Below are 25,364 nucleotides of genomic sequence, written 5' to 3'. Positions count from 1 at the left end.
TTCATATTTGTTTCACCTTATGCCATAGATTGAATTCTATTTCTTTCTTTTTTTCATGCTTTTGCATCTTTCCTTGTTTTCTTCTTTGGCTTACCATAAACTGCAGTGTCTTTCTACTTGGTTACTGGCAAATCCCCACCTCAGGTCTGCAGATGGAAGGCATGTTGCTGTGCACAGCTCCCAAGTCCATTTCCATCACACCTGAGGCTCATCAATTGAGAGACAACGTTGATGGTACTACCGTGAGGGTAGCCTAGTGCAGCCCACGGGTTCCACTAGCAGAGGTGTTCCAGGGTCATTAAGGATGGCCTCTTTTCTCGAATAAGGATGATCATGAGAGCTGCTGTGCATTGTTTGCTTTCTCTGTGCCTAGCACTTTGCTAGGCATTTGAATGCATCATTTCACTGAATGCGCACAATAGCCCAGTGAATAAGCAGGCAGTGAGAGGTTGCCTAAGGTCACATAACTGGAAAGTAACAGAGCCAGGACTGGGCCCAGATGGCCTGGCTATAAGCCCTAAGCTCTTGACACTGCCCTCTCCTGATTCCCCACCCTATTCAGGTCATTATTTTCCTACACACCCTTGTGGTTACCACCTGTGTCCTCTGGCTATTTATGACTTGTGGGTGGCCCCCATCAGGCACTGTGTGAAGGGTATAAATTATTGCTCCTGTTTCTTGTGACATTCCCTATTGTGGGACCACAAAGCAGTGCAGTCTTGGGCTTCCAAGGGCATTGGTCAGCCTGTGCCAGCCTTCAGGCCTCTTGCCCCTCAGAGTTTCTAGACAGATGCAGCCCCCCATGTCCTTGATCACCTCATCTCAGCTGCTGCTTCCTGGCAGGTGCTTCCCAAGAGGCTCCATGGAGGCCTCCATCCTCCTGCATTCTTCCTGCTTCTGACTCTAAGCGAGTCCAGCTGAACTGCTGTGGTCTTATCCCTTCAGCCTTATGATTATTTTCCTCTCCCTTTAAACCAGGTGGACTACATTTCTTATGTTGCATCTGACATATACAAGTCAGAGGGAGAGAAGAGGAGGTGACTGCCACCTGCTCTCTATTCTTGGGATAGTGTATGAGGGTTTACCATGGGTTGCCATAGTTTGCTTAAAAAAGAATGAAGCAAGACCTCCTGAGGCAGCTGGGAGTTCCACCTGCATGCATGTCTGGTTGCCTTGGACATACCCTTCCCAAATCCAGGTTGTGTATTCTTCTAAAAAATGCAACCTGTCCCAGGGACAGATTTGTTTATTTAAAGAGGAATAGTTATATAATTCCTGGAAAGTACAACATAGGAAAAAATATCTGAAACCATTTGTTTTTTCTCTGGCAAAGTCCTCACTATAGGTCTTTTCCCCCTTGGGGTGAGAGGAGGCTGTTTTTCTGGGAGGAACTGTAGGTCAGTCCCTGATACTTCAAGCTGCTTTGTTACTTCTGTTGCTTGAGACCGTGAATGCTGCTTCAGCAGTTATTTGTCTCTAATAGCAATTATGGGCTTTATTTTTGTAACAATTCTTTTAACCCTCTGTGGAAGATTCTATATGCTAACTGGTCTCCGGTGACTATTCACATATGTGTCTCTTTGTTCCATGTAAAGATGCCTTTACGTAGTACTAGCCTTTGTTACTAACCACATGGGTGTGATTCTGACTCCTTTTAATGCAAATTGTAGAGCCAGTTGGCTGTACTTTGGTGTAGTGAGTTCCTGATGAAACATAATTTTAAAAATACTGAGGGAAAAATGTATTACATTTATAAAATAAGACTCTTTGAATCAAAAAGTTTCTTGCAGATTACTTCAAAGTGTGAAAACAGTGTTGAGAAATAGTTCAATTATTTGCAGCTGATTTTATCTGATAGCAGCTCCTTGCAAATACCCGGTTAGATTGGAATGATAACAAAAGCAAGCAAAGAGCTTTGAAGAATGTCTACATCATTTGCTTATAAATAGCTGTATTGATTTAGGGGGTGTTTTGTTCTTACTACTTATTTCCTTCAGGAAATAACTAAATTAGAAATGTGATGGATCTTAAATGGTTTAGAGCTGATTCTAAAAGTAACCATAGCAGTGTGGAAAATTATGATCTCTCAAGGAACAAAAATTAGGTATTCTAACACTTCTGGATAGTAAGAAAACATTTGGAGACATTCTTAGTAAATTTACCCAGACTTCTAACATGTGAAGTAAATTTCTAGAACGTAAGTTATTCCTTCAAACAAGCAAAGCTTTCCATTTTTCAAAAAGCAAGACTTTATTTGCAAATATAAATTCTAAAGTTTAAAATCAAGACAAATTTTTCCAAATATAAAATCAACAGGGCTAAACTGTTGGATGTCTAAAAGGGCTTTCAAAAAGAAGTGATCATTGGTCAAAAAAAGTGTTTACTCTGATGCCCCAAAGCCTCCCAGTCAGACACCACCCCTGCCCTCATGGAGCTCACAGTCCAGTTGTGATCACCAGCACTGGACAAGAAACTGCAAGTGAGCTGAGCATTTTGAAGGAAAAGGCAAAGGAGCAAACCAAGGGGGCCCCGGCTAGTCTGGGGGAACCAGGAAGGGCTTTCTGGAGGGAAGTAGAGTCCTGAAGGATGAATAAGCTGGGTGAAGAGGTGGGAAGTGAGCATTTTACACGAAGATGACAGCTTGTGCAAGAACCCTAAAGTGAGGAAAAACATGTTTGTTAGAAAAACTGGCCGGAGAGTAGTGAATGAGGGGGAAGGTGTCATGTGGAGCAGCTGCAGTGGAAGGGAGGGGAAGATTGCTTAGGGCCTAGACATGGGAGTCAGGAGGGAGTGGGGAGCCCAGGCTCTGACCAACCTAGAAGCAGTAGGGAGCCATGAAAGGGTTTTAAGCAAGGGCATGCTGGGTTGGATTTGCATTGAACACACCTCACCTTGGCTGCAGCAAGTGGCTTTGAGGAGGTCAGGCTGGAGGAGTGAAGGCCAGTTAGGGGATCCTGTAGAAGCCTGTGATGAGTCACTGTATTTCAGAAATTTCCAGGGAGGGGGAAGGCTCTTTAAAAGCAGTTCATTTTAGAGCAAAGCCTTGGAGAGACCTAAAACAGTTGTCAGAGAGTATATCCCTTATACCTGATGAAGACACATAGCATGTCCTTGTACTCTGGTTTTGAGAATCCATTTGTGCGTTTCAGCTGTGGGACCCCTTAAAGCAGAGAGGAAAGAGCAAGCAAGGGTGGGATCAAGCCAAGGATGCGGCAGAGCTGCTGCTTCCCTGAACAGGGATATGAGTGGTGGCCGTTGCCCCCTTGATGGGGGCCACCACCCTAGGACCAAGGTGCAGTAGTTCCCTTGTCAGGATTAGCAATAATGTTAACTGGCTGTCCCTAGGTTGGCCAGCTTTTAATGCCCAACTGAAAAAATTCCATTCCACATGCAGGAAATCCAGCCTTTTTTTCATTTCCCCTCCCCACGTTTCCAAGGTTCCCCAAGGAGCACTCATTTATTCCACAGATCCATCCTGGTTGTTGCTTGGTGCCTCAGCCAGCTGCCTGGCCCCAGACTTCTGAGCCCTCCCGCTGGTCCCCTCCTGCCATTCCCAGTTGGACCTGTGTGGAACCAGGCTGCTTCCTTAGCTGGAAAAGGAGGTATCTGTCAGTCCACAAAGCAAAGCTTAAGGCTGGATTCTGGTCTGCCTGCCCATGGAGCAATAGACCTTGTTCCTTTTTCTATTCTGCCCTGATGGCCACATGCTACAGGGGCCAACTTGCTGCCCTCCCCACCCCCAGCCCAGGAAGCCTTTGAACAAATCTCCCCTTCCCTAAATCTAGGCATTCAACCCTCTCTGGGATCCAGCAAGCAAGGAAAAGCTTCCCTCGACCCCAGGCTCAAACATACTTCCCAGTCAACAGAATGATCTCAAAGACACTATCCCATCCAAAATGAAGGAAACTATTTCCATGATTTTGAAGAGTGGTTAGCTACATTTTGTTTCAAATCTCTCCCTTCCAGAAGGGAAGAGATTGCCTTTACTTTTGCAATCTCCGGATTTGTTACCTTAAAATTCACATTTTTTCTGGGACTCTGTAGTCTTTCTCATTTCTTACAAAAGGCCAGTGGATGTTATTAAAACCCCCATTTTATGAATGAAGAAAAAAAACATAGCTTGACTCATGACTTACCCAACATCATATCCCAGGCGGATACCAAGTTTAACTCAAGATCTCATGCTTACTGCTGAGGTTCCACCCAGCCTTAACTTATGCATCCTCCTTTTAATATCTCCGTCTCCATGGAAATAAACAGTAGAAGGAAAACGTGGGGGCCAAGAAAGGAGCACTAGGTGGAAAGGCTTGTTTTCCGAATGCTTTGCTGCCCAGAGCGGGAGAACCTTGTCCCATTTGTCCCTTCTGGGGCAAAGGGAGGATCTGCAGTCAGCTTTTCTCTGGGTCAAGAAGTTGTGTCTGAACCTGCAAAACGAGGTATGAGCATAAGCCCATTTTGTGCAAGAAAAAGTGTTTTCATGGTAGGAATCTTTATACTCATTAGGATGACTATTCCTCTTTGACTTCCTTTAGTTTTTTGGATTTCGAATTAGAAACTAACACTAATTACAAAAACTCATGTTTACTGTTTTACTATGTGATTGCACTGCATTATCTCATTTAATCCTCTCAACACTCCTTCCTCTGAGGGAGGCATTATTTTTGTCTTATTTGGTAGCTGCAAAATATGAACAAGATTCACATTGAAGTTTACACACTAGTAAATGGTGAGATCAGTGCTTGTATCCAGGTCTGACTCCAGTGCCCCAACCACTAACCTCAAAATATGCCATATGTTCCCCAGAACAGGCCTTTAACCTCTGGGTAAAACCACAGCTGAGAAGGAAAGTACTTCTAGGGACTCTTCCTGTGTGGAACAAGGAGACTTCCTGGTGGGAGGTCCTGGAGAAGCACATTGACTCATGGGTGGGGACAGAGTGGATTGAGTGGACACTGGTCTTCTACTGATGCATTCTTATTGTCCTCTTGTACCTGGGCTGGCCCTAATAAAGAAAAGGATTGGGACAAAGGAAAGACTGGGGAGCTTCTGCATCCTCAGGACCAACCTGGAGCCATTGGGATGTTTCATGTAGTAGACAGCTCTTCAGATGGCCCCCGATGATTTCTGTTCCCTAGTATTTGTATCCTTGTATAATCTCTTCCCCTTGAGTGTAGGCAGAACATAGTGATTTGCTTCTAACAAATATGACAGAAATAATGGGATGTCCCTTCCAAGATTAGATCATTAAAGACTATCCCTTTTATGTTGAGTGCTTGCCCTTTCTACTCTCTTTTGGATCATTCATCCTGGAGGAATCCAGCTGCTCTGTGTTTGGCAGTCGTGTGAAGAGGCCTGTGTGGCATGGGATTGAGACCTGCCAACAACCATGTGAGGGAGTTTGGAAGAAGATTCTGCTAAAAAGGCGAGCCTTCAGATGAGACTGCAGCCCCAGCCAATAGCTTGACTGAAGTCTCATCACAGACCTTAAACCAGAGACACCCAGCTAAGACATGCCCAAATTCCCAATCCACAGAAACTGCAAGACAATAAATGTTTATTGTAAGATGCTAAGTTTCAGAATAATTTGTCACACAGCAATGGATAACGAGCACATTGCACAACCTTTATCACTACTCCACATTTATTACTTTGTTGACCAATCTGTACTGGGACAAAATCAACTGTAAAACTCAACACATAAAGTCCTACAACATTGGCCTCTAGGGCAACAGGACGTGCTGGACTCCTCTCGAAAGCTAGTTTTGAGGTGGGGGGATTCGATAGGCTAGAGAAAGTGGTTGCTGCTTTGAGAGGTGATGAGTTCTTGCAGTTCTATGAGAAAGATGGGTGCTTGGGGATGACTGATTAGGGTCTGAGAGGGCCTGGAATGTTACCCTTAGGAAGCCTGTTGTTCCCTGATGGAGTATACAGTGGGCTCCTGAGTACTCAAGGGAAACAAGGATATATCCTTTTTTGTGACCATCCAGAAAGGCATTTGGTGCCCACTCATTCTTTTAAAAACTTAAATATTACAAAAGTAACACATTGCTTGTTGTAAAAATTATTCACACTGAAGTTTATAAAGTAAAAAGTGAATGTGCCATTATTCTTCTCCCACTTTCCAGAGGCAGCCAGTGTTTGCAGTGGGTATGTGTTCTTCCAGACATTCTTATCCACAAATACAAAAGGACATGCCTGTGGAGGGGCACATATGATATTGTGCTTTTTAACCAAAGTGGGAACATTTTATATGTGTTGTTTTGCACATATAAACTATCATAGATATTGTACAGTGGCAGCAAATCTAGAACTCTCCTGTTCTTTCTGGTAGCTCTTTGGCACCCACAGATGTATGGGCAACGTGTTGGATATCGCCTGGATGAGTGCTGATTTGTCTAGCTGTGTCCCAACTGATAAATATTTAGACTGTTTCTAGTTTTTCCCTTTTACATGTACAAGTTGAATATCCCTAATCTGAAAATCCAAAATCTAAAACATTTTGAGAGTCAACATGATGCTCAAAGAAAAGCCTCACTGGAATATTTTGGGTTTCAGATTTTCAGATTAGGTTTGCTCAACAGGTAAGTATAATGCAGATATTCCAAAATCTGAAAAAGTCTGAAATCTGGAACATTTCTGGTCCCAAGCATTTTGGATAAGGGATGCTCAGCCTGTAGTGCAGTGGGGAGCATCCTTATCTGTGTGTCTTTACCCTCCTGTTAAAGTACTTCTGAAACACTGAGTGCTGGAAGTGGAATTGCTGGGGAAAAACTCTTTGCAACTTTACAGTGCCTACTGCTGGAATGCCCTCTGAAATGCTTGCAGTTATATTTCTGCAAACAGGATATGAGTATGCCTATTTTTTCCACTCTTACCAACACTAGATATTATCCACCGTGTTTTATTTATGCTAAAATGATAGGCACAAAATGGCATTTTTTTTTAAATATACATTTCTCTGCCCACCAATTCTCTTGGGCTCTAAGATAGGTAGCCAGGCCTTCAGGCCTCCTACCCAACTGATCAGCCACCCTCTGCCCTTGCCTCTGCTTCCTGAATTATCTATCCTTATTCCATCTCCCTGTGTTCCTACCACAGGCCTGCACTGCCCTGATTGATGAGGAAAGGCTGCCTTGCTGTTGGGTTCCTGTGGAGAGGAGGCTGACCTAAATCCATCCCCTGCACACTTGCCTGGGCATTAGTCAACCTTCCAGGCTTGGAGAAGGCTGTGTGCTTCTTTTAATCGTTTTCCCTTGTTGAGATGACTAGGGCGGAGTCCTCTGTCATCACATGGCCCCAGAAGGGAATTCTAATTCCACTCCCTCCACATTAACTATCCTTCTAGGCTCTGGGCCATTCCCAGCTCTGCTGAGGCTCAGGGCAAATGTGGCCTGTCTTTCCTCCTCCAAGGAGCCCTCTCCTGGTACTGTGAGCCCTTCAGCTTCAGGATGTGCTGCAGCAGTGGGGAGGGAACATTCCTTGACCAGCCCTTGGAGCTGGATTTATTAATATCATGACCATCAGCAAGCACAGCATGGGACAGGCAGATGGCCCACCCACCTAGGAGGTGCCGCATGTGGCAGCGCTGTGGGAATGCCACGCAGATGGGAGAGATTGTCTGCGTCTGGGCTCCCAGTGTGGGCTGAGCTGGCCCAGGATGGCCATTCGGGAGAGACACGGATATTTGAATGTCTCAGGGATGGCTGGTATTGAAACATCATGTCCACAGAGGCAGAATCCCAGACTAGGGCTGGTTCAGGCCTGACTCTGAGGTTTGAGAGAGACCTGTAAGCAAGTGCCAGGCCTGGAAGCATGGATATGGGAGGTGAGCCACCACTACTGGAACCCAGTTACCAGATAATGAGGACCAAGGCTTGAACCAGGTAGATTTGGTCATCTGGTGACTGCCAGAGCATCCACAAGTAGGATGTTCGGAGTAGCAAAGCAGGGGGGCTGATGAGTCTGTAAGCTGTAGGACAGTTGGCAAGAAGAGGAGCTGCAGCCTGGCAAAGGATTGGTAGCCCAGGGAGCTGTGGAACATTCTCCAGCACTGCCCCTTGTTACTCCGTGTCCATTGTTTGAGATAAATTAGGCAGACAGCTATGGACTGGCTTCCTGACATCTAGGGACCTTCTGGTATCAAGCTGCTGCTGCTGCATAGGCAGGCTGGCTGGCTACCTGACATATCCACTCCTGCTGTGGGCAGGAGGCTCCATATCACCGTGATTCTCAGATGTATTACTGAGTGATACCGGGTGACATAGGAGCTGTAGTGTGATCTCACTTCCTCCCTGGGTATAGTGATCGATGCTGTAGAGGCAGGAGCTCAGGAATCAGACTGACTCGAGTTCACATTCTGAGTGTCAGGCTGCATGCACTTGGGCAGCTCACTTACCTCTTTGATGTAAGTTTTCTGTTATGTTGAAGAGAGAGTAATTATAGAATCCACCTCGTAGAGTTGTTGTGAGAATTTAAAGAGCCATGCATACTGCCTGGCACATGGAAAGCACCCTATAGATGATGGCTAGTATTAGTGCTATCCACATGAAAATACAGCTAAGAAGACCCTATCAGTGAGAACCCTGTTGCCCCCTGTATCCCTATTGAGAAACACAGCATACCCAGGAAGGGCAGCGTACCCAGGAAGAGGCCCATCTGGGCACAGCCAGGTGTCATGTTAGTTAGCCACCTGGGCTTAGAAGGGTTGGATGTGATTTCTGGGATAGTGCAGGGGTCAGCAGCAGGAAGGGCTGGGGAATAGGATCCCATCTGATGAGTAATGTCTGGCTGGCAAAATATGGTCCTGGAGAGGATGGGGACCAATAACATCTGGAGTGTAGTCTAGACACCTTTTTGGATAGAGACCCAGCCTGTGACCCCTCCTTCTCTGGGAACCTACTTCCGCTGCTTCTCCCTTGGCACTGCACGCCAGCAGCAGTGTTCCTTCCACCTAGCTCTGCTCCACGGTCAGAGCCCATAGAGTTGGGGTGGATACCCAGCCTGAACTGGGCCAGTTGGATCCTCTATCTGGGAGCCAGCATTGGAACATAGATATGCTGGCACTCAGATCAGGAGGATGTGAACTGAAAAATGCCATCTGGTGCCATGTGCCAGGACAACTGCAGAGAATAGTCCACAGATGGACGCTTGATGAGAAGCAGAGAAAGAGACCCTGCAGGAAAGGGAAAAGGAAAGAGCAAGGGAGAGGGGCTGAGAAAGTTGCTGCCTTGCATCTTGAAGGCTTTCCAGGCAATTTCTGGTTCCTGGCCCTTGTGAGGCCCAGCTGTGTCCCTGCCCGTGGACTTGGGGAGATACCTCGTGTCCTTATGTAACCAGCTTATTAAATGAGCTGGACTCAATCAGGTGTAAGAAGAAACCAAACTCATTTTTTCCCCAGTGTCCTTTTGAGCCTACTCTGTGGACTTTTCTTTTCCCAGTCAAAGCTGAGAACTTAGCAGGTCCTTTGGTCTTTGAGGTGCTAGGCATGAAGCAGCCCAATCCATTCTAACACTTCCTCATTCCAGACAGTCCAGTGTAGTAATTGCAAGTCTGGACTCCTAAAGCTGACCAGCTGTGGAGGTCTGGAGTGGGGGAAGACAGATGGTCAGCTTGTTTGTTTGTTTGTTTTGAGACAGGGTCTCATTTTTTTTTGCCCAGGCCTGGAGTGTGGTGGCATGATCTTGGCTCACTGCAGCCTCTGCCTCCTGGGCTCAAGCGAGCCTCCCACCTCAGCTTCCCGAGTAGCTAGGACCACAGGTACATGCCATCTTGCCAAGCTAATTGTTTAGTTAATTAATTAATTAATTTTGGTAGAGATGGGGTTCTCACCATGTTGCCTAGGCTGGTTTCAAACTCCTGGGCTTGAGCAGTCCTCCCACCTCGACCTCCCAAAGTTCTGGGAGGCGTGAGCCACAGCACCTGGCTGACACGCAGTCCACTTCTTCGCTGGATCCCGGCCAGTCCCACTGCCTCCCCAACCTGTTCACTGAAGTTTCTGGCCCGTGGCAACAGGGGAGGAAGAAGGGAGAGAGAACGGCCCATCTTTCATAGCTGTTGGTAACTCAGAGCTCGTGCTCCCTCCCTGGAGTAATGTATAGCTCCCTCCCTGGCTCCTGTACTTCCTGCCCTGCCCCTACCCCCACCATCCAGGCAGCCCTCTGGTCCTAGGAAGCCTGAATTTGTGCCTCGGTGGGCTGGCCTTGTGCTGTCAATGTGGGCCCCTCTTCCCGCTGCTCTTTGTGCCCCTGGGCCTGAGTCAGACAGGAGTGCTTATGCCGTCCCATGCCAGGCTGTGGGAATGGTCCCTTGAAGTCCCTCTCACTTGACTGAAGGTGGATGAAAACACCCATCTTCCTTGTGGTAGTGGGGACACGTGAAGGACAGTTCATTCTCCCCTCTCCAGGACCTTCTTTCTATACTTCTCACACAGTGTCAGGGAAGCCATCAACTAATGCTGGAGAGCCAGTGCAGGGCCATGCCCTTTGCAGGGATGATCTTGCAGCTTTTATCTTGTCCTTAGCCTTTGAAGTCTCAGATAAAAGTGAGGCAGAAAGAGCGCCTTTTAAACATGTTGTTACACTTAAAAGCTTCCCTTTTTGGCTTAATCTAGTCATGTGGGTTTCTCTTACTATAACCAGAGTCTTGACAAGTCTGTGTGAAACAGATGAGGGGGTCTTGGGAGATCAGAGAGGACACCTTGAACCTCCTAAGAGTGTCTGTGAACTGTGAGCATGGTACACTCCCATTACCATTGTTTTCAGTAATGTGAAGGTTTCTCTTTCAGTCTTGCTCAAATTGGCAAGATTACAGGGAGGGGGTCTTTTTCAGTGTCACTTGCTCAGAAAACATCACTGTCTTCTGGCCCTGTTCACACAAGCCCAGCAGGTGGGTGCCGCTTGTCACCCAAGAGACCAAGGTATTGGCTAAAACTGGGATGCAGGGGTTTGGCTGGGGTGGGAGAAAGTCTGGGCTTCATTGACTTCCTTCTGGGTCTGCAAATGCAGTGCAGCCACCATGGCGAACTTAGTAATAGTAGGACTCCTGTGATTGTAGGCCTTAAAAGGTCACTGATGGGATAGGAGAGGATGGTCTGGTTGGCAAGACCCCAGGATGCTGACTGGCTGTCTTTGCTGGCAGGTAGAGCAGTTCACTGGGTACCCAGGCTAGGGTGCTTGGACAGAGCCCTCCTGCCCCATGCTCTTCTTCCATGCCACCAGCTTAGTGAACTGACCCCTACCTTTCATTTTCTCCACATCTCTGATGAGCTTTTTCCTTCCTCTCCTTCTATATAGCCTGGGTGTGGTTTGATTAAGATTCAGTCTTGGGTATTGAGATGGGGTTTGGGAGAAATAGCTGGTATCATGACCTGCTTTCATTTGAATCCTAACTAGTTTAGAAAAAGGATGGCTCTGCAGTGTCCAGCAATGGCTTTCCAGAGCTCTCTGTTTGGGGTTTTGGAGCCAAGACCAGTGACCAGTAAGGTTAGGCCTTGTTTTCCTTTGCTCTTGTTCCCTATGTCCCACACACTCCACTCCAGATGTGTGTGGAGGGGTGACTATAGTCTGGGCCAAGATTAAGATATTTTCCTCAAATAGCATTCAGATTCCACTGTGATCCCAACAACTTACTAGGGGCTTAGGAGAAGGGAGTTGAGAACTCTTAATTGATGCCTGACACCCAGCACCTTCTGGATTAATTGCTGCCGGGGTATTCTTACCAGCAGTCTGACTTCAAGCCTCATTTCCGCCTCTTTTGTAAAGTGAGAATAATGATCCCTCCTTCACAGAGCTTCTGTGAAGGTGACGTAAAATGCACACGCGCACGCGGACACACACACACGCCTGTTTCTAATCACATGGTAGGCTTCAGTGCGTATCAGTGCATCTCTCTCTAACTGCAGCTTTACTAGAAAAAGCTATCATATGGTTATGTCACTTGGTCATTAGGTAGAAGGATTGCTGGGGCCCAGGGTATAAGTGCATTTACAATTTTGATATATACACTGGCAAGTTACTCTTCAACAATATGGAGTCAATTTATATGTCCATCCATAGTGCACACATCTGTCCATTCCCTTGTCAACATGGAGATTGACATTTTTTTCATCTTTGCCAATCTGACAGGCCACACGTCATGGTTTATCCTTCACTTATAGCACCTCTCTGATTACTACTGAGGTTGACATCTTGTTTACTGGCCATTTGTGAGTCTTCTCATGTGTACATGTACTTTGCCAAGTTTTCTGTTACAGGATTTGCATCTTTCTTAATTTGAAAGAGGTTTTAGCATAGCACGAATATTCTGTATTTGCTATATATGTTTCAAATATGTTTCTCTTGTTCAATATTTGCCTTTTAATCTTGGTCATGTTTTATTTTTTTGCTTTGTTTTTTGGAAAGCAGAAAATTTGAGTTCTGAAAAAAGTTGTATCTTTTAGTCTTTTCCTTTAGGTTTTGGGGTTTCCTGTCATGCCTAGAATCACTTCCCAACCCACAGATTTGTTTTACAAGGAGACAGTTCTAGCAGCTAGGGTGGAAATTGGACTGGAATGAGGGAGATGGAGACTCCTGGTCTGGAGCCTGGTGCAGTAGTTGAAGGGAGAGGAGATGAGATCCTACGCTAATGCAGGCAAGATGGCTTGGCGTGGAAGGATGGATTGTCCTTGGCAGGGGAAGGGAGAGGTCCTTGTTTTTGATCTGAGCAATTGAGTACCTGGTGCCATTTGGTGAAAAGGGACCAGACCTGGAAGAAAGGTATGTCAGGTGTTAAGTGCACTGCCCGTGAGGTGCTTGGAGGATATCTGGTGGAGACATCCAGGACACAGCTGGATGTGAGGAAGTGGAGCTCCAGAGAGCCATCTTGGCCTGAAGTACTACTGTGGTACTTCTGAGGGTATAGGTGGTAACCAGAGATAGGGTGGGTGTGATTTAAATGATTCTGGTGTGTGTCCTGGTGCCGAATCTCTTCCTGGTTTTACTTAAAGAGGCTCTGATATGGGAGGCCCCAGGAAGGCATTCTAAAACAGTAACACAGAGTGTAGATACATCCAAATAGCACTGATGGCTTTTATTGCAGATTCGTGTCATTACAAGGATAATCTGGGAATATATTTTTTAAAAAACCCTCCCTTTTATATACACAAAACATGCTACATGGTACACTTTGTGAGAAATGCTGAGGTAATAGGCACACACCCAGACATGGACAGTACCAAACATCCAACATCTCACACAGCCTGGCCCACGTGCCCACTGGGAAGGGTCTCACCTTCTTGACTCATCCCTTGCCCCTTCTTGGCAATAGTCCCGGGAGTGCTGAGGCTGACACTTGGTGGCCAACAGGACTCAGAAAGCCACCATGCTGCAGTGCATCAATCAAGGGGTCCGGTGACCCCTGATTATTCAACTCCTGAGAAGTGGCCTGTTTTCATTTTTGTGGCACTTGTTCTCCAGGGAAGTGTAGTTTGGAGATGAGATGCGGACTCTAGTCAGCCTGAGAGCGTGGAATCTCTGGTCTGTAGCCATCTGGGGGCTCTGATGATCTGATGACTTCTGTTCTGAGATAATTCTCCTGGCCAGATAGGTTATTATTTGTGTGAAGACTCAAATGACCTGTAGGTTAAAGTATGAATGGAAGATACAAAACTGCGAGTACATTATCTATACGGCCGGTGGAGCTTTTGGCCTGGCCTTCCCTTCCTAACCAGAAACCTGGAGCCCGGAGTGTTTCCTACTCAGAAGCTGAGGAATCTCGCCTGGAAAGAAGGGGCTGTGCGACAGAAAAGGCAAGGAGTAGGTAGGCGAGGAGTACAGCAGAGCGGAAAGGGGGCCTTGAACTGCAGTGAGTGGCCAGGGACTGACACACAGAAGGCACTTAATGAATGGTGTCAAATGAAGGGATAAGTGGGTGATGGATGGTGAAAAGTCCTGAGAATGGGGAAAAGTATGAAAATGTGGGGGGAGGAATTTTGAAATTTGATTAGGTGCCAAAAGGGGTTCTTAAGAAGCTGGGAACCTCTATGTGAGAGATTAGCATTGTAGACATTCTGGAAGAATCCAGGCACACAGATGCCAAGGGTGATCCTTTCAGTTGAGACCACATAGTCTGTGATCTACCCTTAGACTCAAGTAATACAACACTAATGAAATGCTTTTCTCCTAAGAGCAAAGCTGCTGGTGACAGCTTCAACATCTGAGAACTGAATATATGTGTATTTAGGTATCTAAGGCAAACCTATATATGGATCTAGATATATCACATGTGATGTATATCTAAATGCATATATATGTGGTATACACATACGTGCACAAGGGAGGCTCATACACATGTATATTATGAAGGTACTTTGCAGTTGTGTTTTTATTATAGAGACTTAATTTATTTAAAGAAAGAGTTGTCTGTAGTCCTGTCCTGTCCTGGAGACATGAGGGGCTGTCTGGTGTGAAGGAAAGTAGGAGGGACAGAAAACACCGTATCGATTCAGTTCCATCATCTGCTGCAGTGACTTCGGAAAACAGAATCCAGCATCCCGGTCCTCCCAGCCTCAGGATGAACTGGTGAGGAGTTGTTCTTTGTGCTGTGGCCAGCGTGACCAGGGTGGGCTCCTGGCAATGGCCACGCGAGGTCAGGAGGGGGAGCTGGCTTAGTGGAAGGTGTTGGGGTTCGGTCGGATCATCATCACCACTTTCTTGAGTGAGTAAGAGCCTCCTCGGAACTCAGCCCAGTAGACTCCGTCCTGGTAGCGGCTCCGGTAATGGCCCCCGCGGTACCAGACCCCGTTGAGGTTGGAGTGGGCACAGGCGTTATACCACCAGCCTCCCTTCTGGTAGTGGGCACAGTTTCCTGCAAGAGAGAAGGCAGTGAGAGGGTGTCTGGGAGGAGGCCATTCTACCTGCGTCCATAGTGCTCAGGGCTTTCGGCAAAGCCCTCTCTGGGAGGCATCTGGAGCAAGAACGCTTGAAAGGTGGACCCGTCTCCATGGGTGGTGAGAGGCCATGCTTCAGGCCCGCCTTTGAGGCTCAGCTTTGTAACTAACTAGCTGTGTGATCTCAGACAAGTGACTTAACCTCTCCCAGCCACTGTATCCTCATCTGTAAAATGAGAATAAAAATGACGCCTGCCGCACAGGACGGCTCTGAGGATTGAATGAGGATGCGTACTTGACACCTAGCCCAGGGCTGGGTGCAAAGGAGGCCCCAAGGGAACTCCACACCTTGTGTTCTGATAGGAAATGGAGATGGCCTGAGGTGGGCAGGGAGGGAGAAAAGCTTTTCCTTAGGAATTTTTGAGTTGAAACTGTTGGATTAGAAGTCTTTAAAGAATGACAAAGAAAGTGTTTAAGAAGAAATGCTCCTCCAGTCCTCCCCAGCTTGTATTCCATCCAAACAATTTTTTGTATTACTTCACAAAGGAAAGGTATTTCCATAAAACTCTTGGCATTATCACATCATGCTGAATTTTGCTGCCAAGGACAAGCAGTTCAGAACAACAGTAAAAACTGTGGGAAGGTGTGCGCGGGCATGCAGGGGCGGTGCACTCTGTGGCAGGAGGACAGGGGGCCACTATCTGCCAGCATTGCTCTTAGTGAAGGGGGGTCCCCACTTTCCTGACTGGGCCTGGCAAGGGGACCCCGTACTCAGGGGAGGGGCTGCTCCAGTCAGAATTGTGGGTTGGAGGGCCCAACAGAGCAGGTGGCCGAGGCCGTGGGATGAGGTGAGGAGGTCGCACTCAGTCTGAGGCAGAAAGCAAGAGGGGAGGTGGAGCCAGGTTTTCCCAGAGTTTTTCTGGGGATCCCTCTGGGCCATGATTCCAGGCCACAGGGACCAAGTGGCAGTGTTGGACTGGTATAGCAGGGAGATCCTTGGGCACGCCATAACCAGCCTCCTCTTTGCCAGCAGAGGTCCCACACACCTCCAGGGACAAGGAACTTGCCAGCTACTGATTTTGCTGCTGGCTAGATCTGAGTTTGGATCATAGAATACACTTTCCGCTCCCTAAGGAGGTGGCCCTCCAGAAAGGCTGTAGCAGCCCCTGTGTCCCAGGGTCTGACCAGCTCTGAAGGTTATCCTTCTGCCCTGCTCTTCTAGAAGCCTCGGCAGCCCCTACTGCTTCAGAATGAGGGCCTGTTCCTCTTCCAGGGCCCCTTCGGGCCAGGCCAGTTCAGTGTCAGTGGGCGGACAGAGGTGTCTGTGTGATACAGGGATGGGCAGGTCATGTCCCTCCTGTCCCCTGATGTTGGGAGAATTACCCTTCAGAATGTGGCTGCCATGGGGACCTGGCATGAGGATCCCCTCCACCTTAGTATGTAGGTTCCAGGGCCTGCCTGAAGTGCAGGCCATTTGTAGGACAGTCTTGAGAGCTCGCTTCTCAAGTGGGAGGGAGTAGCCTTCTGACCAAGACCACATAGGAAATGGAGGCAGGAGGGGACTGGGTTTGCCCTTGAGAGCAGACAGCCTGAGCCTGGAGGCGGCCTCGGCCATCAGGTGGTGCCAGCCTCAGGGAGGAGCATGGCAGACTGAGAGGCCTTCATCTCAAGAAACTGGGTGTTGGCCCTGGGGAGGCATTAACTGTGTGGGAGTCTGATATCTGGACTCAGGGCCAGACCATATCTATGTTTCTTCTGATTTTCTGTTTTTTTCTCTTGTTTTTTGTTTAATAAAGACTTCTTAGTAAAGACCTAGATTTGAAGCATGTGATCTTAGACAAATCACTTTCTCTCTCCTATCTGCTTTCCTCTTAATAGCTTTCTCTCAGCACTGCACTAGCATTACATGCAGTAACAGTGACCATGAAGAAAGCCAGTTTGTATGGAGCCCTCGCTATGTGCCAAATCCTAGACAAAGCACTTTAGGTACATTCTCTCTACCCTTCTCCCTACCCTGCAATGTAGTTCTTGTCCTTACTTCCAGATGCGGAAACTGAGACCCACGGAGATTTAGCAGCATGCCCAAGGACACATGGCTGGTAGGAGGTGGGGCCAGCACTGGAGCCCAGGTGTGTGACCCAGAGCCTACGCAGTTGGTTAGCTCTATACCAGGTGCCTTGGACAGAAGTGGTGAGGCCACAGCCCAACACATGTCTTTCTGCATTGGCCCCAGTTGGCCCTGGTACGTGTGATTTGTATACCTCTTTATGTCTCGCCCCATCCCATTTTTTTTTCTTAATTTGTAAATGCCACTGTGACCCAGCTTTGTGAAGGGGACCTGTGGGCAGGAGAAGGGACCCTCAGGGGGTGGTAACAGGGTCAGGCAGCTTGGCCCAGCTGCTTCTCACCCTGGGATCTTCCCGTTTCCAAGCCCTGGAGTCAGGGGCTCTGGCTCTGGTTGACCTCTTTTCCCTACCCTGCACCTGGGTTTGACTCCACTTTTCCTACCTGTGTAGACATCATGATCTCTGTCCAGGGTGGTGAACTGCTTGCCGTTGTGCCATGTAAAGGAGTCACCCGCATTGCCATGGTAGCGCCCCAGCCGCAGCTTATAATACTCGCTCTCAGGTTCCAGGCGGAAACTGGCGTATTCTGCAAAGACTTTGCGGCCGGACCAGTCCTCCATGGTCACCAGGAGTTTGTAGTTGCCTTGGTTCGTCAGCCAGTAAATGTTCTCCAGGCCCAGCCAGTATTCGCCGTCAATGTTCCCAAACCCTTGCTGGGGAAAACCCAGGAGAGTGTTAATGTGGAGCCTGCAGCACCTGCAGCCAGCAGGCTTGGCTGTCAGACACTCAGCCCTGGATAGAGGGGCCTGGGAAACAAGCAGAGCATGAAGCAGACCTGGTTCAGACCCTTACTCCACCTCTTAATCTCTCCATGACTCACACATTATTCAAAAATATGTAGAGTGCCTACCCTGTGCCAGGCATCATGTGAACCCCAGATTCCTTGTTCTTACGTCAGGGAGGCTATATTACCTTCCCCACAGGCTTGCTGCAGGAACACGTGTGCTGTGGCAGGTGGAGGGCCTGGCACTCAGTAGGCACGCAGCAGGCATTCCTCAGACAAATCTCTGACCTTCACTGAGCTTCACCTCCTTCTCTGGAGATGAGCTGTGTGTGAGGGTCACGTGTAAGCTGTAATGCACCAGACGGGTGTGAGCTGTGACGCATGTGTCCCATCCACCGGGGCTCCCCTCTAGGTCTAAAACCCAGTGGTTTTGTGGTTATTGTTTTTTTTTGCATGTGGTTTTGGGGTCAGCAGCTGAGTTATGGCCACTAAAGTCTTGGGAATTGGTGATTCATTAATACAATAATTATTTAGTATTGAGCGCTTGTGATGTGCTGGCACTGTTTTAAGAACTTTACATAGGTTGTTTTACTAATCCTCATGTCAACTCGAAGAACTAAGCGCTATCATTATCCTCCCTAGTATGGATGAACTGAGGCCCAGAGAGGCTCAGGGTCTCAGAATGCCTGAGGGTGAACCAGGATTTGAACCAAGAACCCAGTCTTAATCATTGCACTGTATTGCCTCTAAGAAAGGAGGAGTCTCCCGCTCCTAATGTAGGTGGAAGAGGAGAAAAAAGCAGAGACACAGGCTGGTCAGGAGGTGGGGTGGGGGACAACCAGGACAGGAGACTCAAGAAGGGGCATGGCAGAGCCATGTGTGCAAGGCATCATGGCTTCAGGTAGTTTGTGAGCTTCAGTGTCAGAGGCCTCAGCTGCAGTCACTACTGGGCCAATTCCTGGCTTTGCAACCCTGAGCAAATTACTCCACACTTTCATCTGTAAGCTGGGTCCATAACAGAACCTCCCTCAGGAGGTTGATACGAGATTAAACAAAATAATGCACGAAAGCCCTTAGCATGGTGCTGGCACGGGTTGGGCACTCAGCAAACAGAGCTACTCTTGCCTTCCTTAGTACTACCTCTGTTTAGAGGGGGAAGAACGATGTATGACTGAGTCCTGGCAACTTTCCCTGCTACACAGATGAGCATTTCAACTCCCTGGGAACCAGGGAGCCCAGAGGATGAGCCTGGAATTAGGACTTGAGCATTGCCACAACTCCCTACCAGGACTTTTTGGGGGATTCTCCCAGGAACTGGGAGCCTCTTGGGACTTGCGCCTTCTGGGCTTTGAGAGCAGGTCTTTCCCCATGGAAACCCCACTTGGGAGTGAAATGCTCCTCACCCCTGGGCCCCCATACCAGCGTTTCTAAACTCTCACCCTGTCCTGTGGGGCTGTGGTGGTCTGGTCTACTGACTCTTGTCCTGCAGCAGTTTCTAGCAGCAGGCAGAGGAGGCGCTGGTCCTCACTACCCCTGGTGGGTTTGCAAAATGGCCCTGTCTGCATCCTTCTCGCCTCAGGTATACGTGTTGGGGCTGCACAGGCCTGGGCTTGGTCAGCATGTACCTCTGAGTGGGCTCTTCTGTTGGTTGCTCAGGCCTCTCTTGGGGTGGGCCAGTCACCTTGTGGGCAGCACAGACATCCCCTGCCGAGTCTCACCTTGTACGTCTCCCAGTTCCTGAAGAAGTTAACAGAGCCATCCAGGCGTCTCTGGATGACGGTCCAGCCCCCGGGGTCATGTCTCTGGTCGCACCACACCTGCATGAGGCGGTTGGTGTTCTCCGGCTTCACCAGGTAGATGGAGCTGGTGTCGTGGCCATCCTCCAGGGCCTGCAGGCAGTCTCTCCATGGGCCTGGGGACACAGACATGCATATACATCACAGACCTGCCTGTCACCAGGCCACACCCCCAGCTGTACCCCAAGCAGGCACAACCTCTGTTGAGGCTCCAGCTGGGAGCCACAGGCCCACGGTCTGAGGTAACCAATTTTTGTTTTGCGAGTTTAATAAGTAATTATAAAGACAAGAGCCTCGGACCAGGGGTCAGGATGCCCATACTCCAAGCTCACTTTCTCCTCTCACCCGCCTCACAGTTTGACTTTTGGCAGACTTCTTCACTTCTCCCAGCCCTCAGTTTCTTCTGATTGTAGAAGGAAGATCAGATTTCCCTCATATAGTGTTGTCAGGATTACTGAGATCATTTGGGGGAAGTTGCTGGAGTGATCTTTTTCATGTTCATTATATTAGGAAAAAGAGATGTGGACCTACTAAACGTGGCAACATCAGTCAGTGCCTGCAGGCTCTGATGGCTTTGCTTCTGCAAGGAAACTCGGTTCCACTGGATTACTGTTTCTGGGGGCCAAGTACAGTTGGCACCCTTCAATTCTGACTCCACATCTGCCCTTCCAGTGACAGTGCTTCGTGATGACTGCTGCAGCTTTTACTAAATGAACTTCCACAGTCACAGGGGCCTAGGCCATGCCCAGAATTTGGCCATGTAGCCAGAGACTTTGGGATATTTCTGCAATTCATTCACTGCTCTTCAAGTGTGTTTTTAGGGGGCCAGGTTCCCTTTCAGCTTAATCTGTGTGTTTTCCAAAGGAAGCTCAGTGAGGGCCAGATGCTTGGCACTCACGCATTCTGAGGTCCTCCTTGCAGGCTCATAAACTTAAAGGATGATGTCTAGGATACAGCCCAATCCATGGCTCTCTTCTGAAACTGAGACCAGAGGGTTCTGTGATTCTTTGTGACTGCACTGAGCTTGGGCAGCCCAGTCAGAAGGAATGGGTATTATACCACAGGTCTTTCAGCCCTCCCCACCCCTGCCCATCAACTCTGCCCTCCCCAGGCAGTTTCTTATGCTCCATTGTTGGTCACATCAGCAAGAAGGTACAAACTTGAGTCACCAAGGGTCTGGACAGGCTGGGGCCTTTCTCATTGATCTGAGGAAGCTTTAGAAGGTCAAGGCCTAGCCATTCAGATGAAAATGGCTGAAAGAAAGAAAATCACATTTTGCTTCAGTCTCTTCAAAATATTCCTCATAGGGCCGGGCGCGGTGGCTCACGCCTGTAATCCCAGTACTTTGGGAGGCTGAGGCAGGCAGATCACAAAGTCAGGAGATCGAGACCATCCTGGCTAACATGGTGAAACCCTGTCTGTACTAAAAATACAAAAAATTAGCCGTGTGTGGTGGCACGCACCTGTGATCCCAGCTACCCGGGAGGGTGAGGCAGGAGAATCCCTTGAATCCAGGAGGTGGAGGTTGCAGTGAGCTGAGATGGCCCCACTGCACTCCAGCCTGAGTGGCAGAGCAAGACAAGACTCCGTCTCAAAAAAATAAATAAATAAAAATCCCCACAATGAGACTGGTTAAGGACAAAAGTGCTAAGAAAGTACCATTGTATGTTTTCTATCAATTTGTATGTTTATTCAACAACTGTTTATTGAGTCCCAGCCTCTGCAGATGCGGTGCTGGGCAGCGGAAGCTCAGGGCAGGGTGGGGCCGCTCTGACGCCCTGCAAGGGAGGAGCTGACCTCACTACCTCCTCCCCACTTGAATTCCTGTAGACTCCTGTCCTTTCTCTTTCTGTGTGAGTTGAAGGGAGGTGCCCATCAGTGACAGGTATACTCAGCTTTTCTGGTACAGGTCACACTTCTCAGATTCCTTCCTGGCTGGTGTTTGGGCTCAACTAGTTCACACGTAATAGTTATAAACCAGAAAGATTTAGGTTTCTGGTCTCTGTTAGACATCTCAGGTGGGGTGTTCCTGAGGAAGAAGCCTTGTGTTCGAGCATTCATCCACCTAGAACCTGACGGGAAGGCAGGGGCTGTCTTGCTCATTCCTTGCTTCCCACTGCCCAGTATTGCCCCGAGAAGAAAGATTGGTTTGGGTGCTGACACTTAACTCAGGGGCTTCTCCCTTCATCTTCTGGGGAGGAAGGATCTTCTCACCCATTTACCTTTTTGCCAGGCCTCTTCTCTAAGGGATGGGGCAGGACCCAATGCTCCCCACCCCAGGGTAGCAGATGGGGCACAAGCAGCTGCTTCCTTTGCCAGTGCCACTTCCTGCCTTTCCCCCACCACTCCCTCAGTATCCTTCCCGGGGAAGGGGAGGCCAGACCTCCAGAAAGAGCATTTGTGAAGGAGAAAAAGGTTTTGGTTGTGTTCAGCTGAAGCCCCAGGGACGGAGGCAGAGAATGGGAGTCTGTCCCCAACAGCTGGAGCAGAGCGCCGGTGGGCGTGGGAGGCCTCCCAGCTCCTTACCAAGTCAGCAGCACAGGAGAGGCCGTTCGATGTGAATGCTGGTGACGGAAGATCCGGCAGAAGCCTGCAAAATAACGCCCACTGAGAGCGAGCAGCCCAGCCTCTTACTGCACAGCTGCCAGGACTGCTGCAGAATTGTCAGAGGTAAAGGCTGCCTTTGAAGGAGGCGCCACGTAGGGAGAGGCTGTGGAGGCTGCTGGGAGAGTGGCAGTTGGCCTCGTGGCTCCAGCTGGGGCTGCCTTTGTGGGCGCCATCAATGATCTCAGTTTTACCTTTGGCATTTCCACCAAGGGCTCTTTTTAAAGGCAAGTGTTTTTAAATGTTTTGGGGCTACTAGTCCCTTTAAGAATTTGGGGATGGTTCTAGATCCTTTGTTCAGAAAAATGCGCAGACTCACACAATTCTGTATACAGTTTCAGAAGGTAATGGATTCCCAAAGTCCCAGGTTATAAACTCCTTGCTCTAAGAGTAGTGACTGAAGTAGTAATAATAATAGCCAGTGTGTACTGAGCATTTCCTATGGTCCTAGCCATGTATTTCCACAGGTGACCCTCCTGACACTCCTATGAGGTAGGAAAGCAGACCCTGTGGTCATTAGAGGAGCCCCTCAAGGTTACCTGGTGGGTAAAGGACACAGCAGGTGTATGCACCCAGGGGGTGTGCAGAGCTCACACACTACTTCTTTTCCCCCAACCAGAACGAACTCAAGAATGAGGGATCCATGCTGACTTAGCTCTGTGTCCTTAGAACTAATGTTAATCTTTGCCAGTCAGCCAGCGAAAAAAATAAAACATAAAAATTTACAGTTCTTTGTCAAGGTGTAAAACTTTTAAAAATCTTTAATGATTTTTTTCTTCCGTATTTACCTTTTGGTGTTCTTTGCCCATTTTTCAACGATTGTAGTGTCTGTTATGATGTAGAAGAAGTTTTTCTTTTTTTAAAAAAGGCAAATGGGGTAATTCTTTTAAGGCTTTCTAGAATAATGGAGTAGGTATCAAATTGTGTAGAAATGTTTAGTATTTTCTGCTGTTACAAAAAATGTGCATATGTGTCTGTACACGGAATTTCACATGACAATCAGGCCCCATTAGCTTCCATCAAAAACACGAATTCAAACACAATTACATGCAATCAGGCCCCATTAGCTTCCATCAAAAACACGAATTCAAACACAATTTCCCTTAGAACCCTTAGTAGACCTCTGTGAAATCTCCTGCATTCAAACACGTTTCCTTTTCACACATTAAAGGCACCAGTGGCAAAGGTCAGAAACATCACTGATGGATGAAAATTAGTCAGAAAAAGAGTTAACATTGAAAAATTGTCAGCAGTAAAATTATGTGGCTCCCTTAAAATAGCAGAGACAAAACATCCTACTTTGATGAGAAATCCACAACTGTAACATATAAATAATACTGTGAAAAATCTGTAGCTGTTCCATATAAATAATGCCCTCGTAGGGGGCCAGGCAAGGGTCTGGCCTCGATGGAGGAAGACCTGGCTGAGCAAGCGAGGGCTGGAGGAAGACTCCACACTTGGAGTCAGGAGCCCTTGGCTCCAATCTCGATGGCCTCACCTATGCACAGTGTGACTTTGGGCGGTGTCCTCATTGAGCTTCAATTTCTTCTTCTGTGAAATGGGAAGAGACCATAGCTGTTCTGAGGATGTCATGAACCCAAGAGCGGCCAGCATGGGAGCCAGCTGGGGCAGGTGCTCTGTGAAGATTATCCCTTTCTGTTTCCTTTGATAGATGAAAGCTGACATTTTTGAAGTTGTTCACCCCCCCAACTAATTCCTCCTCCACACACGTTACTATATTTGCTTTTCAATACAAGACTAAATGTAAGATATTTACCAGTAGATGTTTTCCATGTATTTTTAAGTCAGAATTTCAGTGGAGAAGGCCACAAAGATATATTGACATGAAGAATGGAAATCTTTTTTGTCAATGAAACTGAGTTTTCAACGTGCAGTGGGCAAAGCGCTCCCTTTGGACCAGTGCAGAGTACCTAGCGGTGTTTAACTTGGCGCCCCTTCTGAGAGGGCAGCTCTGCCCAGAGCATCAGGCCAACACTAACTCGGCAGCACCTGGGCTCAGAGTGGAGCGAGTGCTGCGACCTCATCTCTATAAAGACCACATTTACATTCTTGGGGGAGCTGTGGCCAAATGTTCCACGTGAAGAGAAATGCAGCCCCGTGGCTGAGCCGAGTCTGTGTGGTTCCCTGAAGAAGCAACAAGGATGGGTAGGCACACAGGGTCTGGGGTCAGGAGGCCTCCAGAGGAGGGACATCAGCAAGTGGGGGAGTACCAAGTACACAGGTCTCAGCCCGGACCCCACTGCCATTCCCTGGTAAGTGTTGGAGGTGATCAGCTTTGGGTGCTTCCTTCCTCCTCTCTGGGGTTCTTGACAGGGATTAGGCACACAAGGACCATGGCCTCCCAGGAAACCAGGACCCACTTGATTGATGGCTGATACAGTGCCTGCTACTCCCAACACAGGGCCTTTCTGGTCAAGCTGAGTTAGAACCGGCACCTAGGCCAGGCAAGCATAACTTCCTATTTCCAGTTCTCTCTCTGTGGGTCTGGGGCAGACCAGCATCAGCCTGATTTACCCGTCCAGGCCCTAGTGGAGAAATGGGCTCACAAACTGCATCAGCTCTCAGTGCAGTGCCCCTCTTACTAGGAAAACATGGCTCCGTGAATATCTGACCTTGAGGCTGGGAGCTAAGCAGTGAGGCCTCCATGGGCAAGAGGGATGCCTCTTCTCTCTGACGTGCCTGAGGTGTGGGGGGAGGAGCAGAGTCCTTCCTGCCCACAGCGGGACTGGACCCCATGGCTGGCCAGCAGCCTGACAGTCCTTTTTATCCCCTGAGTCCAGCCCCAGGTGTCAGAATTTGACCACCTTAGGCCACTCAGAGGACCCTGTGGCCTGTGGGAAATGTTCTGGGGGGCTCTTGGTTCTGGGAAGTTGCTCCTGTGAATATTTTAGTCCATACGCAGGCACTAGGGAGAGGCTTCTGTGATATCACTAAGATGCAGTCTGCTTTTCATGAGAACTGTATGCTGTTTTCAGTTACTCTCACTGATGGTCTGTCTCCAAAAAGTCTTCTCACCACTCCCTGAAACATTTTTCTAACAGGAGAAATGACTAACTGTTGAAATTGGATCTGCAATTTCCTACCCAAATTAATGCATCTGAGTGCCACGGCACGTGGCCTGCTTAGGTGAGAGTCCCACCCAGGCCAGCATCAGGACTCACTGGGCACCCCATGAGGGCAGGAGAACAGACACACAGGGTCGGGGGATGGGGTGTGAGGGGTGGCTACAG

General features: G+C 48.3%; 2 protein-coding genes across 17 annotated transcripts in view; one reads left to right on the top strand and one right to left on the bottom strand.

Moving 5' to 3' along the window:
- The window catches only part of RALGPS1 (Ral GEF with PH domain and SH3 binding motif 1), a 309,604-nt gene that overhangs the window by 160,611 nt on the left and 123,629 nt on the right, over positions 1-25,364 (top strand). The window lies entirely within an intron of this gene.
- ANGPTL2 (angiopoietin like 2) overlaps positions 13,035-25,364 on the bottom strand; it is a 35,950-nt gene continuing 23,620 nt past the window's right edge. Inside the window, exons 3-5 of the mRNA XM_003824008.5 lie at positions 19,432-19,625; positions 17,372-17,642; positions 13,035-14,841 (exon numbers count right to left, since the gene is read on the bottom strand). Of these exons, the coding sequence (XP_003824056.1) occupies positions 14,642-14,841; positions 17,372-17,642; positions 19,432-19,625 (665 nt within the window). The 3' untranslated portion in view covers positions 13,035-14,641. The remainder of the gene's footprint in view (positions 14,842-17,371; positions 17,643-19,431; positions 19,626-25,364) is intronic.

This window comes from Pan paniscus, chromosome 11 (assembly GCF_029289425.2).
Source record: "Pan paniscus chromosome 11, NHGRI_mPanPan1-v2.0_pri, whole genome shotgun sequence".
Lineage (NCBI taxonomy): Eukaryota > Metazoa > Chordata > Mammalia > Primates > Hominidae > Pan > Pan paniscus.
The sequence above is the reverse complement of the archived record's forward strand: the minus strand, read 5'-3'. Positions and strand labels throughout refer to the sequence as shown.